The sequence below is a fragment of the Falco cherrug genome, chromosome 10, assembly GCF_023634085.1.
Source record: "Falco cherrug isolate bFalChe1 chromosome 10, bFalChe1.pri, whole genome shotgun sequence".
NCBI lineage: Eukaryota > Metazoa > Chordata > Aves > Falconiformes > Falconidae > Falco > Falco cherrug.
In genome coordinates, this window is record NC_073706.1 from 21,947,290 (window position 1) to 21,960,424 (window position 13,135).

Sequence of the window (13,135 nt, forward strand, 5' to 3'; positions counted from 1 at the left end):
GGCCAGATCGCAGCCCAGAGTGCACTTGCTTTTTGGGACATAATGTGCACATCGTATCCCTGCTCCTGTGCAAATCTCTGCCGGCTCCCAGATTTCTCTGAGCAAGGTTAGAAGATCTTTTCCCTTTTCAGGCTTTCTTTCAAATAAGCCTGATTTTAAAGGCTGGAATAAACCAGGAGTTGTTGGTACTGCTTAGAATGTGGCAGTTCTGCTAGGAAAAAAAACTGCATTCGGAATTGGTAGTAGCTGACATCTTCTTCGCATCTCCACATTACAAAGGATAAAGTGCTTCACTTGGTTATTGTGTCTGTCTGTCGTATAAATCTCTGGCCTGATAAGGACGGTTGTTTTCTATGGCTTGGCTTCCTGAGGGACAGTGCTGTGCCCTGTGATCAAATTAACACCTTTTATTGCCAAGGTCAGCTTTATTTGAAGACGTGTCAGCAGGCTGTAATGCGTTCAGAAAGACCAATTTTGTGGTTTTCTCCTTTTTTCTGATGGGCAAAGAGTGTGCAAACGTATGCATTATCTTTGTGTCCATGTGCTTAGCTGCAGCAGACGGTGCTGTGTGAGAGGGGCACTTCTCATGTGTGAAATCTCGGGTTTGCTGTGCACGGCCTTTTGCCTTGATCAGTTTATGTAGAAGCTTTACAGCCTATTCTGAATAGGGAAGAACTTAACAGTGCCTGTGAATTGCTTGAAGTCTTCGTGTGTATCTATCACTTCTTCATGTTGTGCCTGCACATTTCCTGCTGGGGATTACAGCCGGCAACCCTTAAAAGATTTGCATTGGGGTCACTAGTGGAGTTACACTGTCAGGAGGGATTAAAACAGGACTGGGAAACGGAGGAGCCACATTCTACCTGCCAGCTGCTGGAGGGTTTGGCTCAGTGGTATGCTTAGTAGCCACCTTTCCCTGCGTGAGGCTGCCCAGTGGTCCCAGTTGGCCATTTGTGCTGGGGGAGTGGGTGGGCAAGTGGCCACACAGGGGCAGGTGGGTCCAGCCCCATGAGTCTTTCAAAAGCACACCCAGAAGTAGAGAACTTAAATGTCTTGCATAGTGTTGTTTCCATACTGCAGCTCATTCCTTTCCTTCCACATTTTAGTTATGTCAGGCCTGTAAGAATTTAGCTAATCTTTTTCTTCTTGGTGTTTAAGCCTGTTTTTATTGTGGGTTGGAACCTTGGACAAGAGGCACTTCCAGGTACCAGTAAGTGCTGGTGTGCTGCTGAGCTCTCACCAGCTCGGTCCAGGCAGATGGGAGGTGGTGTTGGAAAGCAGCTCAGTGTTCTCAGTAAGTGCCACCCCTTCTTTAAGTTGTAACTTAAATAGCGCCTTCCTATGAGGAGGCGAGGTGATCCCGAAGGTACCTGCTTCTGGGGGAGGAGGAGGTATGGGTGGGTAAGGCAGGCAGGGGGAAGGAGCCTGCACAGTCTGGTGTTAGGCTGTCACAACCCACCACCCCATGGGCTGGGCACCTGCTGCTGCCTGGAGGAGGGAGGGAGGTGTTTGGGCTGGGGCCTGGCGGGAGGGAGGAGGAGGAGGAGGCAGCATGTTGCAGTGGTGATCCATACCCAGGGCTTTGCCAGGGAGCCCCATTGCCTCACCCCAGAGGGACTGCAGGGAGCTGGGGCTGTCCCTCAAGCACCTCCAGCATCCCCAGTGGCTTTGGCTTGACCTCTGGGTTTGTTCAGTCCATCGCTGTCATGTGCAGGCTGTGCACTTCACAGGGGTTTATTTTCTGGAGAGCACCAGAGACTTTGTAGGTAAATGAGGATTTCTGACTCCCATTAGAAGACTTTCCTCAGCACTTCTTACTGTCTTGGAAACAAAGGCATAACAAACAAGGCTTTTTTTTTTTTTTTTTTTTTTCTCATAATAACAACTAGGATTAAATGCTGACCTGGCTATGATATGAAGACACTGATTTTCTTTCCAGCTTTTGCTGGTGCAGGTCGGTTGGAGTCAATGGAGCCACATCAGGGATGAGTATCAATCCCATGGCCTTCAAAGCAGGGAGGTGAGGGTGCCACTGGCTGTAGGGGTGCTCTGTGCACCCACTGCAGGGCTGCTCAGTAAACTGCTTTGTAAACACACTAAGTCTTCAGACAGAACAGTAAATGGGGAGCACCAAAATTACAGTTTATAGGTCATGAGCCCAGGAAAAAGGGGTTGGTAGCTGGCTGGAGGTGTTTGACGCTGATTTTTTCAGACCTAGCTGGGAATTTGTGTTCCTCCAGCACCTGGGTCAAAGGCAGTGCCTTGCTCTGGTTTCTTGCCTTCCCCCGAGGCTGTGCAATGCCAGAGGAACCATTGTGGTGAACAATGGCCAAAAAAACAAGTTCCACCAGTCAGGCATTTTGCAACTGAATACGGTTGTGCTGGCTGCTGTGTTTAGTGACTCCAGACAGTGAGGGACTGGAGGGTCCTGAGCAGGTGAAGAAGGCGCCTTTGGAATTCCTGCTTTGGAGCAGGAGATGCTGAGTTTCGGTAGAAAGTCAGATTGCTTTCATGAAGCTTTAGAGTGTTTCAAATGGTAAACTCCCTGAGATTAGCTGGGTTTAGCAGCTCCTGTACATGTGTGCTCAGCTGTGTTCAAGTTTGTTATGAGCTTGGTCAAATTCCTGGTCAGATTTTAAGGGACAAAATAAAATCCAGTGTTATTTTTATAAGGTTATTAGCACTGATATAAAAATATTAAATCAAAAGAGCGTGTGCAGTTTTCTAGCTTATAGAAATCTTTTCTTACCCAAACTTTTTCGATGCTAATTGATACTTTTCTTCTGCGAGTTATTCTTTTTTACAAAGAGGTATTTTAAATGTAAATTCTGGAACTTTACCTTGGATGAATTCTAAAGAGAGCTTTGACAGGGAGCTGCATTTCAGCTTGGTGGTGGTAAACCGAACAGTCGCTACACATGAAAACGGTCTGAACAGCTCACAGCACACTTAGAGCAGCTGGAAATGGTCTATATTCATTTTGCTTGGTTTACTTTTCACTTTTCATGGTCTGGCCTTACAAAGTGTTTCAAGGTAACAGTCCTGTCCCTGGGCTCCACCTTCAGTTAGAAACAAAGTGGTTTATTTTAAAATACCTATAATGAGATGTAATGAGAAGAAAGTAACTGAAGTCATGGAGAAGTGGGGGATTAATAACCATGTAAAATATATTAATTAAATTCACTTCTCTTGAAGTAGATTTCCATCCATTCTCTTGCAAATGGTTATTTGTCACCTTTCATAACAATTTGAAAGGAAAACCATGCAAGGGTCTGTATATGGTTTTTGGATTTCTGACACAGTGATGTCAGTATCATAGGAAATCCCAGAAGAAAACAGCGGAAACTGCAGTATTTGGTATCTCATCTTACAGCACATCTACATGTATCTGGCTTTTTTATTTCTTTTTTTAATTCTTTGAGGATGCTGTGAAGTTTCAAATCACTTTGCACCTTGATATTTTTTTGTTTGTTTGCTCGTTCTATCAACTCATAAATAGTTAATTTTTTAGGTAGAAGAGGATAATTACCATGTTTCCACTTGAAATATTGTAAAGCCCCAAGGCCCTATCTTGGACAAATGTATTTTTCAGCAGCTCATTGTAATTTTGGTTTTGAGTGAAGATCCAGCAAAGTTAAAATCCACACCCATCTGTAGAGAAGGGTGCATTTTCAGCCTTTAACAATACCTTTATTTAGTAGGATTTTAATGACTCGTTTGCTTTGGACTTGCATTGGGGAGGATATCTGCAGTGAGGGGGGCTGTCCTGAGGATCACAGGATGGTTTCTGTGCCTTCCAAGTTGACAAAGAAGAGCCAATTCTGTGGATGATGATTATGCAAGATGGAAAAGTGCTGATAGACTGTGGAAAAATACAAGTCTGAGCCTAACCTCTTTACAAACCTGTTTCAAAAAGCAGCTTTGGGTAGTTGACCTGGTGCTGTATGTGGGCCATCTATAGTAGCGAGGTTGTTAGTCGCATTAGGGCACGTAGTCTGAGATGGGGAGGGAGAGGGAGGGGGCTTAGGGGGGCTTGGTTTTATAGAGAGCAGGAGGCAGCTTTGTGGGAGTTTTTAAATGTTGTTGGTGGTAGTTTTTAAGTGGGTGGGTGTATAATTAAGAAATTTTTTTGTAATTTTCAGTAATCAAAGTAAAGTTTCAGGTGATTGATCAAATAGAGAGAGGAAAGCCCAAACATTTCAGCTTCAGGTTATGGTTGAGTAGACTTCTGCTGACATCAGAAATTATTAATTGCACCAGCTAAATTACAAAGATGTTATCTTGGCTCTGGGAGCCAAAAACACTGTAATTATGGCTGTTAGATCCCCGATTCTGCTTCCTTGCTTTTGAATTTAACCATCAAGGCACTGGATCAAGGTAAAAGCGAACCAATTTGTGTGGAGGGTTTGGGGTTATTTCAAGAACAGTGTGAACTAGAGATACTTTAATTTGTTACCAGATGCTGTCCTGGCACGAAGCTGCACTCTTCACCCGTGTGCAGATATGGACACGGAGCAGCCTGTCCTGTGCTGTTGCGTATTACACCAAATACTGTATGATGGGCTGCTTGGGGGAAGAGCTTTTAGTGTAATAGATCACTGACAGCAGGTTAAACAGTATATGTGCTTTAATAGCATTACTTTCGAGCAGCTTATGCGGTATGTTTGTAAAGCAGCTTGCATTGGCATCTAATTTACACAGTTCAGTGAATTCTGCAGGCATCTCACTTGCATCAAAACCACCTCCAAAGGACAGCATCAATAGTTTTTTATGTCGGTTTTCAAAATTATTTTAAATTTCTGGAGATGTTGTGTTTCCTTGTGTTTCTTCTTTCTCTTACATCTTACTGTTCTTCTAGGTGGAGCCTGACCCCTCCCACCCTCCAACTGAAGTGATTTTTTTTTTAAATAATGCTAAACCTGAGATGTCTGGTGTTGGCTGACACAGCATCTTGCCTTGTCAGAGCAGCCGTGTTCATCAGCATCATCGCTTGGTGGCATCGGTACCATTGCTCGGTGGCATCAGCATGTCTACAAGAGCTATGTTGCTTAACTGCTAGCAACCAAAACACTAGTTGTCTATCTTTGGACCTCAGAATAGCTAATCTATTTTAATTTAGTATTAAAACAGAGTATTAGAAGTGTGTGTGTGTATATATATATATAAGTATTAAAAAGGATTAGTGAACTTGAAAACACAGAGCTGGAGTTGTTTGTTTCCCTGAGAACATAAGAGACTGCAAGCCCAGGATATACTTAAGGGGAAGCCACAACCATCAATGTATTCAGGTGCATGCTTCTACCTCTGTCCTCAGGCGCGTGTCCCAGTTCAGAAGGGCACTCAAATATTTCCATAATGCCTGGGATTGCCCAACTGCAGTCAGCGGGGCTGGCTGATGCCAGTAAAACTACTTGTGACACATTCTTTAGATGCTGATGAACTGGGAGCTGTGATGGTTTAAGGATGGTGAATGGCTGGAGATGTAATGTTTCTGTATGTTCAAGGTGGACCTATGGGTCCTGCAGAAGAACGTTATTGGGGAGGGGGTGGGGAGGCATTGCCGAATCTCCATAAGAAGGAAATTAAACTGTTAAACATGGAAAACATTGCTGTTGCTGATACTGTTATTATTAGGATTTTATTATAGGTTCAGCAATAAAAAGATGATGCTAGTTGCTGCACAAAACTTTGGAAAATGAGAAGCATATTCTTTTATGCATTTATTTCAGTAACTGTCGTGTAACTTTATAGACTTGTAAAATCTAGGTATAGTAATTGCTTTATGTTACAGGTTTTGAAACAGAAGTAAAATATCAGTTATAAACTGAAATTGAGAGGTAATATAACTTTAAATATTTTGCATTATAATACTTAATTGCCTACTCTTAAAAAAAACAACAACCAAAACAACGTTTCAAAGAGGTCTTTCAATTCTTTTCCAAGTTATCAATGTTTTTCCATACTCTAGGCACTGAGGGGGGAAATAAGATTCCACACACACCCCCCAACCCCAAGACCCATTGATTTCTTTTCATGGTTAGCACATCTTTCATCCAGTTATGCTGAGGAAGATTTTGGAAAATAGCAAACAAAATGGTTGTGTCGAATCTGGCTGGCTGGCTGGCTTTCCCAGACTCAACAGGTCTTACATTGTGTATGGAGTTTTATTTTAACATATGCTTTTATTTTGTATTATGGCAGATTGCTCTCTAAAAATACCCAGATGAAGGCACATCTAGAAAAAAAAAATTACATCTTTCATTTAAATTGTAGCATCACCAACACTGTAGATTACAGCATTTCATTCTGATCTGGAGAGCTGGTGTGCCTGTGGATTTAGGAAACGGCATTTAGAAAACCTTTCTGCAAAGCCAGGGCTTTGCCTGTAACTGGGGCACACCTGGAAGTCAGCCAGAACTGGCAGGAGTGTGGTTTGTAAGCTGGAGGACACCACATGAAGGGCCACCCCAAGGCTCCATGAAACGGAGCCTGCAGCAGCAGGGGTCAGCGGTTGGTCCCGGTGTCTGTCCCAGTGCATCCCTGTCCTCCACCAGCAGAGCAGCCTGGCTGAGCACTCCCAAATTTCCTGAAGACAAAATCAATCCAGCTTGCTGAAGCTGTTGAACTGAGCTTCCCAGCTGGCTTTGTCTGTGATGGTATGGGGAGAACTGGCACAAATGCCTGTGCTGGCAGATTGATGAGGACAGTAACTGGGACCAAGGCAGTAGCAAGGAGCAGCTGTGAGCAATAACCCTTTCTGCAGGCACACAGGGGAGCGCGTCCCTGCGGCCGCTGCTCTTCATGTGCCTCAGTCAACTGTGCTGCTCTTGAGCTCTGCTCAACTCCCTGAAAGGCCTTAGGTAGACGTGGGTGAACAAAATATTGCCAAGTAAGAAAAATGCAATTAAAAATTGTTAAAGCATCGTTAAAACTCACACAGGTAGCAGTTTTGTAGCACTAAGTGAGAAAAATAAAACGCTTTTCATTTCAGAGTTGCCGAAGGTTATATAGTAAGGCTGTCTAGTAAATCGGTGGTGGAGCTATGAATAAAATTCAAGAAACCAGACAGAGATTGCCTTTCTTTACATAGTTTGATTATGTAAGATGCAATTCAATTTCAAGTGCATTATTAAATGTCCAGTATATCAGTATGTGAATGGCTTTCAGTCTGTGGTCAAAAAACTCACTGCGATCTCGTTGCTACAAGTTATAAAGCCAACAGAAATGCAATAGGAAAGAGAGTGGAGCTCCCAAAATCTGAAGCTGTTGTAATAAATAGATAGTGAACTGCCAGGAGATGGGCTCTTAACTCTAGCTTTCACATATGATCTATGAAATACATACTCATGCGTTTCCAGCAGTAGTTATTGATCAGTGGACTGAAATGTCTTCACAGAGCTACTTACAGGACAGTGTTTCAATCTCAGCTTTATTGTTCTTGGAGATGGAGCACTTGTGAGCCAGTTCATGAATCTCTTCCTTAAACAGCTTATTTTTATGGGCATTTTAGGAGTGGAGCATCTGGCTTGACTTTTAGATCATTTTGATTCTGTCTGTTCTAACATTCAAATCGCTTCAGGCATCATGGGCATTTTTTGTTGGTGCTTTCAGTGTCCTGAATTTCCAGTTACATGTTTCTCATTTACTAGAAAATATTGAAGCTATCACACGCTGGAAGCAGGTAGTCCTGAATAGTAACCTGTTCATAGATCTCCTTGAAAAGGATGTCTGGTACAGCTCGGGAGGGTTTTGTACCATCTGAACAACTAAACTTTCCATTACTAAGGTTTTCGGAGACCGCTAATGCTGTCGATGTTAGATCCAGGTTGTTGCCCAGGTCTTTGTAACAGCCAGGTACAAAAGATTACTTCAGGATGATATTTTTCTTTGCTTTTAAGTTCCTTTTCTGCGTTATGGCTCCGCAAGTCAGTGCTATGCCAACCTGGAGACGCCTTCTTACCACAACCTTCCCCTGCTCTGGCACTGCAGGCATAAATTTCGAGAGTCACTGGAAAGTTTGTTTATTCATACAGACTTTCAGCTGAGCCAGGAAGAGTTGCATCCTTGGTGCTGTTGGCTTGATGATGGTATACGTTAGGCTTTGTGGCGACCATGTAGTTAATAAGCTGTATGAATTTAGACTTGAAATACAAAGAAGATAAGTTAGGAGAATGAGCAGGCCGTTTTCATTTTGCAGCTGCAAGTAGGGTAAGGCTTGTAGAAATAATACTTTACCTTTTGAATGACATTTCGTCTTTTGACCCTTGTTTTCTACCTTTGCTGTGCTTTCTCTCCAGCTGGGATGACAGCAGCTCTGTCAGCAGTGGGATCAGTGACACCATAGATAATCTCAGTACCGATGACATAAACACTAGCTCCTCTATCAGCTCCTATGCCAACACACCTGCCTCCTCCCGCAAAAACTTAGATGCACAGGTAAGATTTCTAATTTAGACGAGGAACATTCATATTTGTTATTTTGTCTCTGCAGTAGGTATAATTATTTTAAGTTGGATGAATTTGAACCCACAGCTGGCCTTCAGTACAGACAGTATCACTGAAAGGGCAATGTCGAGCAGTAGTAACCACCGCCTCATACGTGGCATTTGTGAATATTTCCTCTGTGCGTGGGATACATGGCATCTCTGCCGTGGTGGTGTGGCAACAAACGCCTCCTTAGCAGCACTGCTGTATAGAAAACATGCTTCAGTAGAAGGGATTTATTTTATTTTATTAATTTTTTTTAGCTCTAGAAAAGGTATTAAGCTATTGTGATTTTTCTTAAAGAATAAAATTTAATTAAGTCAACATTGAAGTTTAAAGATTATTTACACTTCCATCGGAAATGTAAGCATGCAAAGGAAGTTAAATAGATTATTTAAAACTTCTTGGGCTGCATGTTACTGCAGGCTTTCTTGTTTGGCGGCATTTCACAGGAGGATAAATTTTATGTCCGTTGGCAGCATACATGTATATTTTGTGCTCAGACACACACATCCAAAGAGGGTAAAATGTGTGAAGGTATCCAGCAGTTTTTCATTCATCAGTTAGAGTGTATAATACAGAGATTTGCAGTAGTATAAACTGCTTTTCCCCCCATTTATATAGAATTTTGTTTGGAAAAAAGCGGCACTAAGAAGTCCAGCTTTGTTCTTTGTACACCCACCTGCCCAGGGGACTCAGGTGTTGTGTGTCAAAGCAGCTGGGATGCAGTGACTTGGCATTGCAGCAGGTAGAGGGATGTAGGTATGACCTTCACCTCTGTTTCTTTCCTCTTTTATTCTTCTCCAGTCCTTTTCATGACTGGACTCTGTATCTGTTTTTAATATCAGTTTTAATGTAGACGTGTGGTTGCTGTGAAGTGTTACCCTGCCTACAGAGCCATGGTGCAAGCATGTATTAGTCTTTGTTCGCTTGCCACGAAGTGCATATTTGAGCCTACATTAAAGATTTCCAGTTAGCCTCTGGTTGTGTATCGGCGATTGCATGTGTGCTCGAAACTGCTAATACAAGTCCCATACAAGTTGAGAGGAGTTAAGATCTATCGAGCATGTTTTTCAGTATGTAACAGTAACATACACAACTAGAAGTATTTTTTGACAGTTCTTACTGTTTCAGCACTGTAATACTCTTGGGGGGAAAAAAAACCAAACCAAAACCCAAAGAAAGAGGGAGACATGACTAAACATCAACCTAAGGAAAAAAAATAGAAACTCATTTGACTTCTATCTTCTGATGGATCTGATTCTTGGAAACACCTCTGAGAGATCAAAATCTGTGTTGATGAACTCCTCTTCCTCCTCCACAACTATTGCAGCATCCAAGCGGGTGCAGACATACAGCAGAAGAAAAGCAGCTGAAGCTTGTGCAGACAGTAGAGCACAGTCATTAGAAGAGGAAGCTGGGAGCCAAAACGTACACGTTTTGTTTGCAGTTTTTTGATGTGTGTCTGTGACCTGCTTCTCTCCTCAGTTTCCATGGCTGACAATATTTATTGTAGCTACTACTATTATCTGCCAATTATTATCCGTGAAACACTTTGTTTTCATTTGAAAAGAATAGCCTAATCTTGTCAACCAAGGGAATGAAAATAGCTTGGAGTGATGGAACCATGTGTAGCTCGCAGGGTTGATTTTTTTGCTGGCCAAAGTACTCCTCAGAGCTCATGGCACAGTGAACACTGCCTATATGCCCTTTCCATCTTACCTGCAATATTGTATGGTGGCCTGTGCCCAGATTTGCGTTCCACTGGGTGGTGAGCCACAAAGGACTGGCAGACATCTGCAGAGGGACGTGGACTTTTCCTCCCAGGTGACCCACTGCTTTGGTTCTCCTGAATAGTAAGTGCTTAACTTTTAAGCTGCTGTGACTCTGCCACATCTCATTGAGTTGGTACAGAAGTTGAATTTCAGATAATCAAAGAGGGAGCTTGAAGCTAATACATGTGCAGCTGGGAGTCCAGACAAATAATACAGCAACATCAAAGGGAGAGAGCCCTGCCATGTCAGTGTCTGCTGATAAAATCAGTTACTTATGCAGAGTCATCTCTGCAAAGGGAGAACGCGTGGTTGCAGTAGGAAAAAACTCGCTGCTAAGAAACTGATTTTCAGAGCTGCCGAGTACCCTGCACTCCAGAAGCTGTCGTTTCTCCATCTTTGGGAAGCAGGACTTAAATAAATATGGTATTAACTGCATCCTCGCAGACGTTAATAGTTGTAGCCCCTTTCTGTAACAGTGCTATGAAGGTGTTAGTGTTCGTTCTGAACAAGCTAGTGATGGGGACCAGAATTTGCGTTACCATGTTGCTCTGATGACGCCAAGTACCAGACCACTTCATGGCGCTGTACAACTTCTGGGGCCCTGATATTTTTCCCTTACATCGCACAGACATAGACAAGTTACCTTTTACCCAGCGCTGCATGTAGTACACCTTTAAAGTCACATCATACACGTATTTTAATGAGAAATTAAGACCTGGTGGACATTTGGAAATAAATTATTTAACTGATATAAGATGGAAGAGAGGAAGAGGACAAGTAATAAACTCGTTCGTGTAATACTAAAAAGACCAGGAGACAGAAAGGAAACAATTCCTTTAAACAGAAACAGCAGCATCTTTAAGCAGTTGGATGAAGACAATGTCTCAGTTTTGTGGATGAAGACAATGTCTCAGTTTTGTTGAAGCAGAGGTGGGTTTTGTCTGTTCACAGCTTCGTTAATAGATTTACAAGACCATCAGACTAAGTTAAGAAATGCTGGTTATTGCTACTCCCAGCTAAATCCCAGGGTGGCAGGCTTTGCTCCCAGCACACACTCGCTAGGTCGTGCCATGACCTCCAGCCAGCAGCATTTCCACTTTCACCCTTCCAGGCAGGTGCAGTTTCAGCTGCAATCCCGAAGCCAGGTTTCACCATGTTTTGGTTTTGATTCCTTAGTCATGTTTCTGCTGTTCGGAGTGTTTACCATTAAACAGAAACATCTCTGGCCAGAGGGCTTCTAGGGTGGATGTGCGGCATTTCAAAAGCTACAGAAAAACTTTAGCCATGGGTGTACTAATGGAATGAAATGGAAGAGAGCGAAGAAAGAGGACTTACTGTAATGTTTTTCTCTCTGTTGAGACTGCATTATCCTTACAGATGTAAAGGAGGAGAAATAGAAGGTACAGGAATATTTCGTAGTCAGCTAAAACCAGAATAAACCCTTTACTCACTCTTGAACGCTAACAGTGTAAATACACAATTCCAGACAAGGTACTTGAAGCAAGATACTAATGAGAGCATGTGAGGCATGATGTTGAGGTGGGTTTGTTGGTCAATTATTTATTGCTTCTTGCATGTGCTCTCTTCCAAGATCTGTAAATGTAGAAGTTTAGAGAAACATGGGACATGGAAACAGTCACACTGTGAATTTATTGCACACCTACCGGCGGTCATAAATAGAAAGGTAACCACCCTCAAGCCTTGCAGCCACGCGAAGAGAGTTAGAAAGCAGTGTTTCATTCAAGCCTACGCTGAGTTCCTGTCTTTGAATGGAGAGGCAAGGAAACAACATTTGCATAGCACGAGGAAAGTGCAAGAAGATAATGCCTAAATCTGTAATTCAGCAAATGCTTGTTAGTCTAATGACTCAATATGCAGACAAATAATTCAGGTCCTGACTATTTCACATGGCTGAAGAAAGACCGTTGTGATGTGTAGCATCAGCTTACATGTACTGATTGCTTAACTAGTTTTTCAGGCTTTTAAAATAAAATTAATTACAGCAAAAAGCAGAGGAAATGAAGCTGCAATTCCCCTGGGTTCTTTAATATTAATGGTGTGATCTGGTAGGAAAAGTGAAGTCACGAACTTGAAATATACTTTAGGAACGTAAAAATAAAGTACAGCATTTTGCTGAAAGCATCATATATGGTCATGTGTCCTTTCCTGTGCTGTGCTTTTCTGATTATCGAAAGGTAGTAAAAAGTTGTGAGTTTTATAATGCTTCGGGTTATTTAAAATAATTATCTTTTAAATGATATTGCCATTCAACTACTGCACGGTGCTGAGCACATTCATCTGCTGCTGAGGCTGCAGGGAACAGATCAACATGTTACCAAAATTTTCCAACCCTTCTTTGGGAGCTTCATGATCAAGGATTGAATTGTCAGTCGCTTTCATAGTACCATGATGGTTGGAGAGCACTTAAACTATAGTATTTTTACCTGGATGAAGATCAGATGTGTAGATGTTTGTCGTTTGTGTCTGGTCACAAAATAGTTGGTTGTGGTTTACAAAATTTGTCTAAATTAATCAACAGCATTTGACAGAAGTCAGATTCTGCAAGAGTGATCATTAGCAATAGAAAATGCTATCATATAGGGAATATATATTGTTATATATATATCTCCTAATAGATTTACTTTAAGTGTTTCTGGGAATTTGGCAAAGACTTAATAATGAGAAAATTCTGTATCTGATGTTGGGCTTTGCAAAATTCTCCACAGAAGACTGATAGCACAATCAGTCTGTGCAAAGAACAGGGAAAAAAACAGTAGTGAGAGTTGAACATCAATTAAGAAAGGAGGTAATTTCTGTATTTAAGTCAGTCTTGAATATTGTTAGAAGGTTGTTGGGGATTCATTTTCCTTCAGTTC

The 13,135-nt window shown here is 42.1% G+C and overlaps 1 protein-coding gene across 8 annotated transcripts in view; it reads left to right on the forward strand.

Moving 5' to 3' along the window:
* Positions 1–13,135, forward strand: part of NAV2 (neuron navigator 2) — a 410,392-nt gene that overhangs the window by 345,611 nt on the left and 51,646 nt on the right. For 5 of the 8 annotated variants that reach the window (XM_055721725.1, XM_055721726.1, XM_055721722.1 and 2 more), the window contains one exon: positions 8,298–8,436. In XM_055721725.1, coding sequence (XP_055577700.1) covers positions 8,298–8,436 — 139 coding nt within the window. Of the gene's footprint in view, positions 1–8,297; positions 8,437–11,850; positions 11,944–13,135 lie in introns of all 8 variants that reach the window. The other 3 variants (XM_055721720.1, XM_055721721.1, XM_055721723.1) reach the window with 1 other exon arrangement.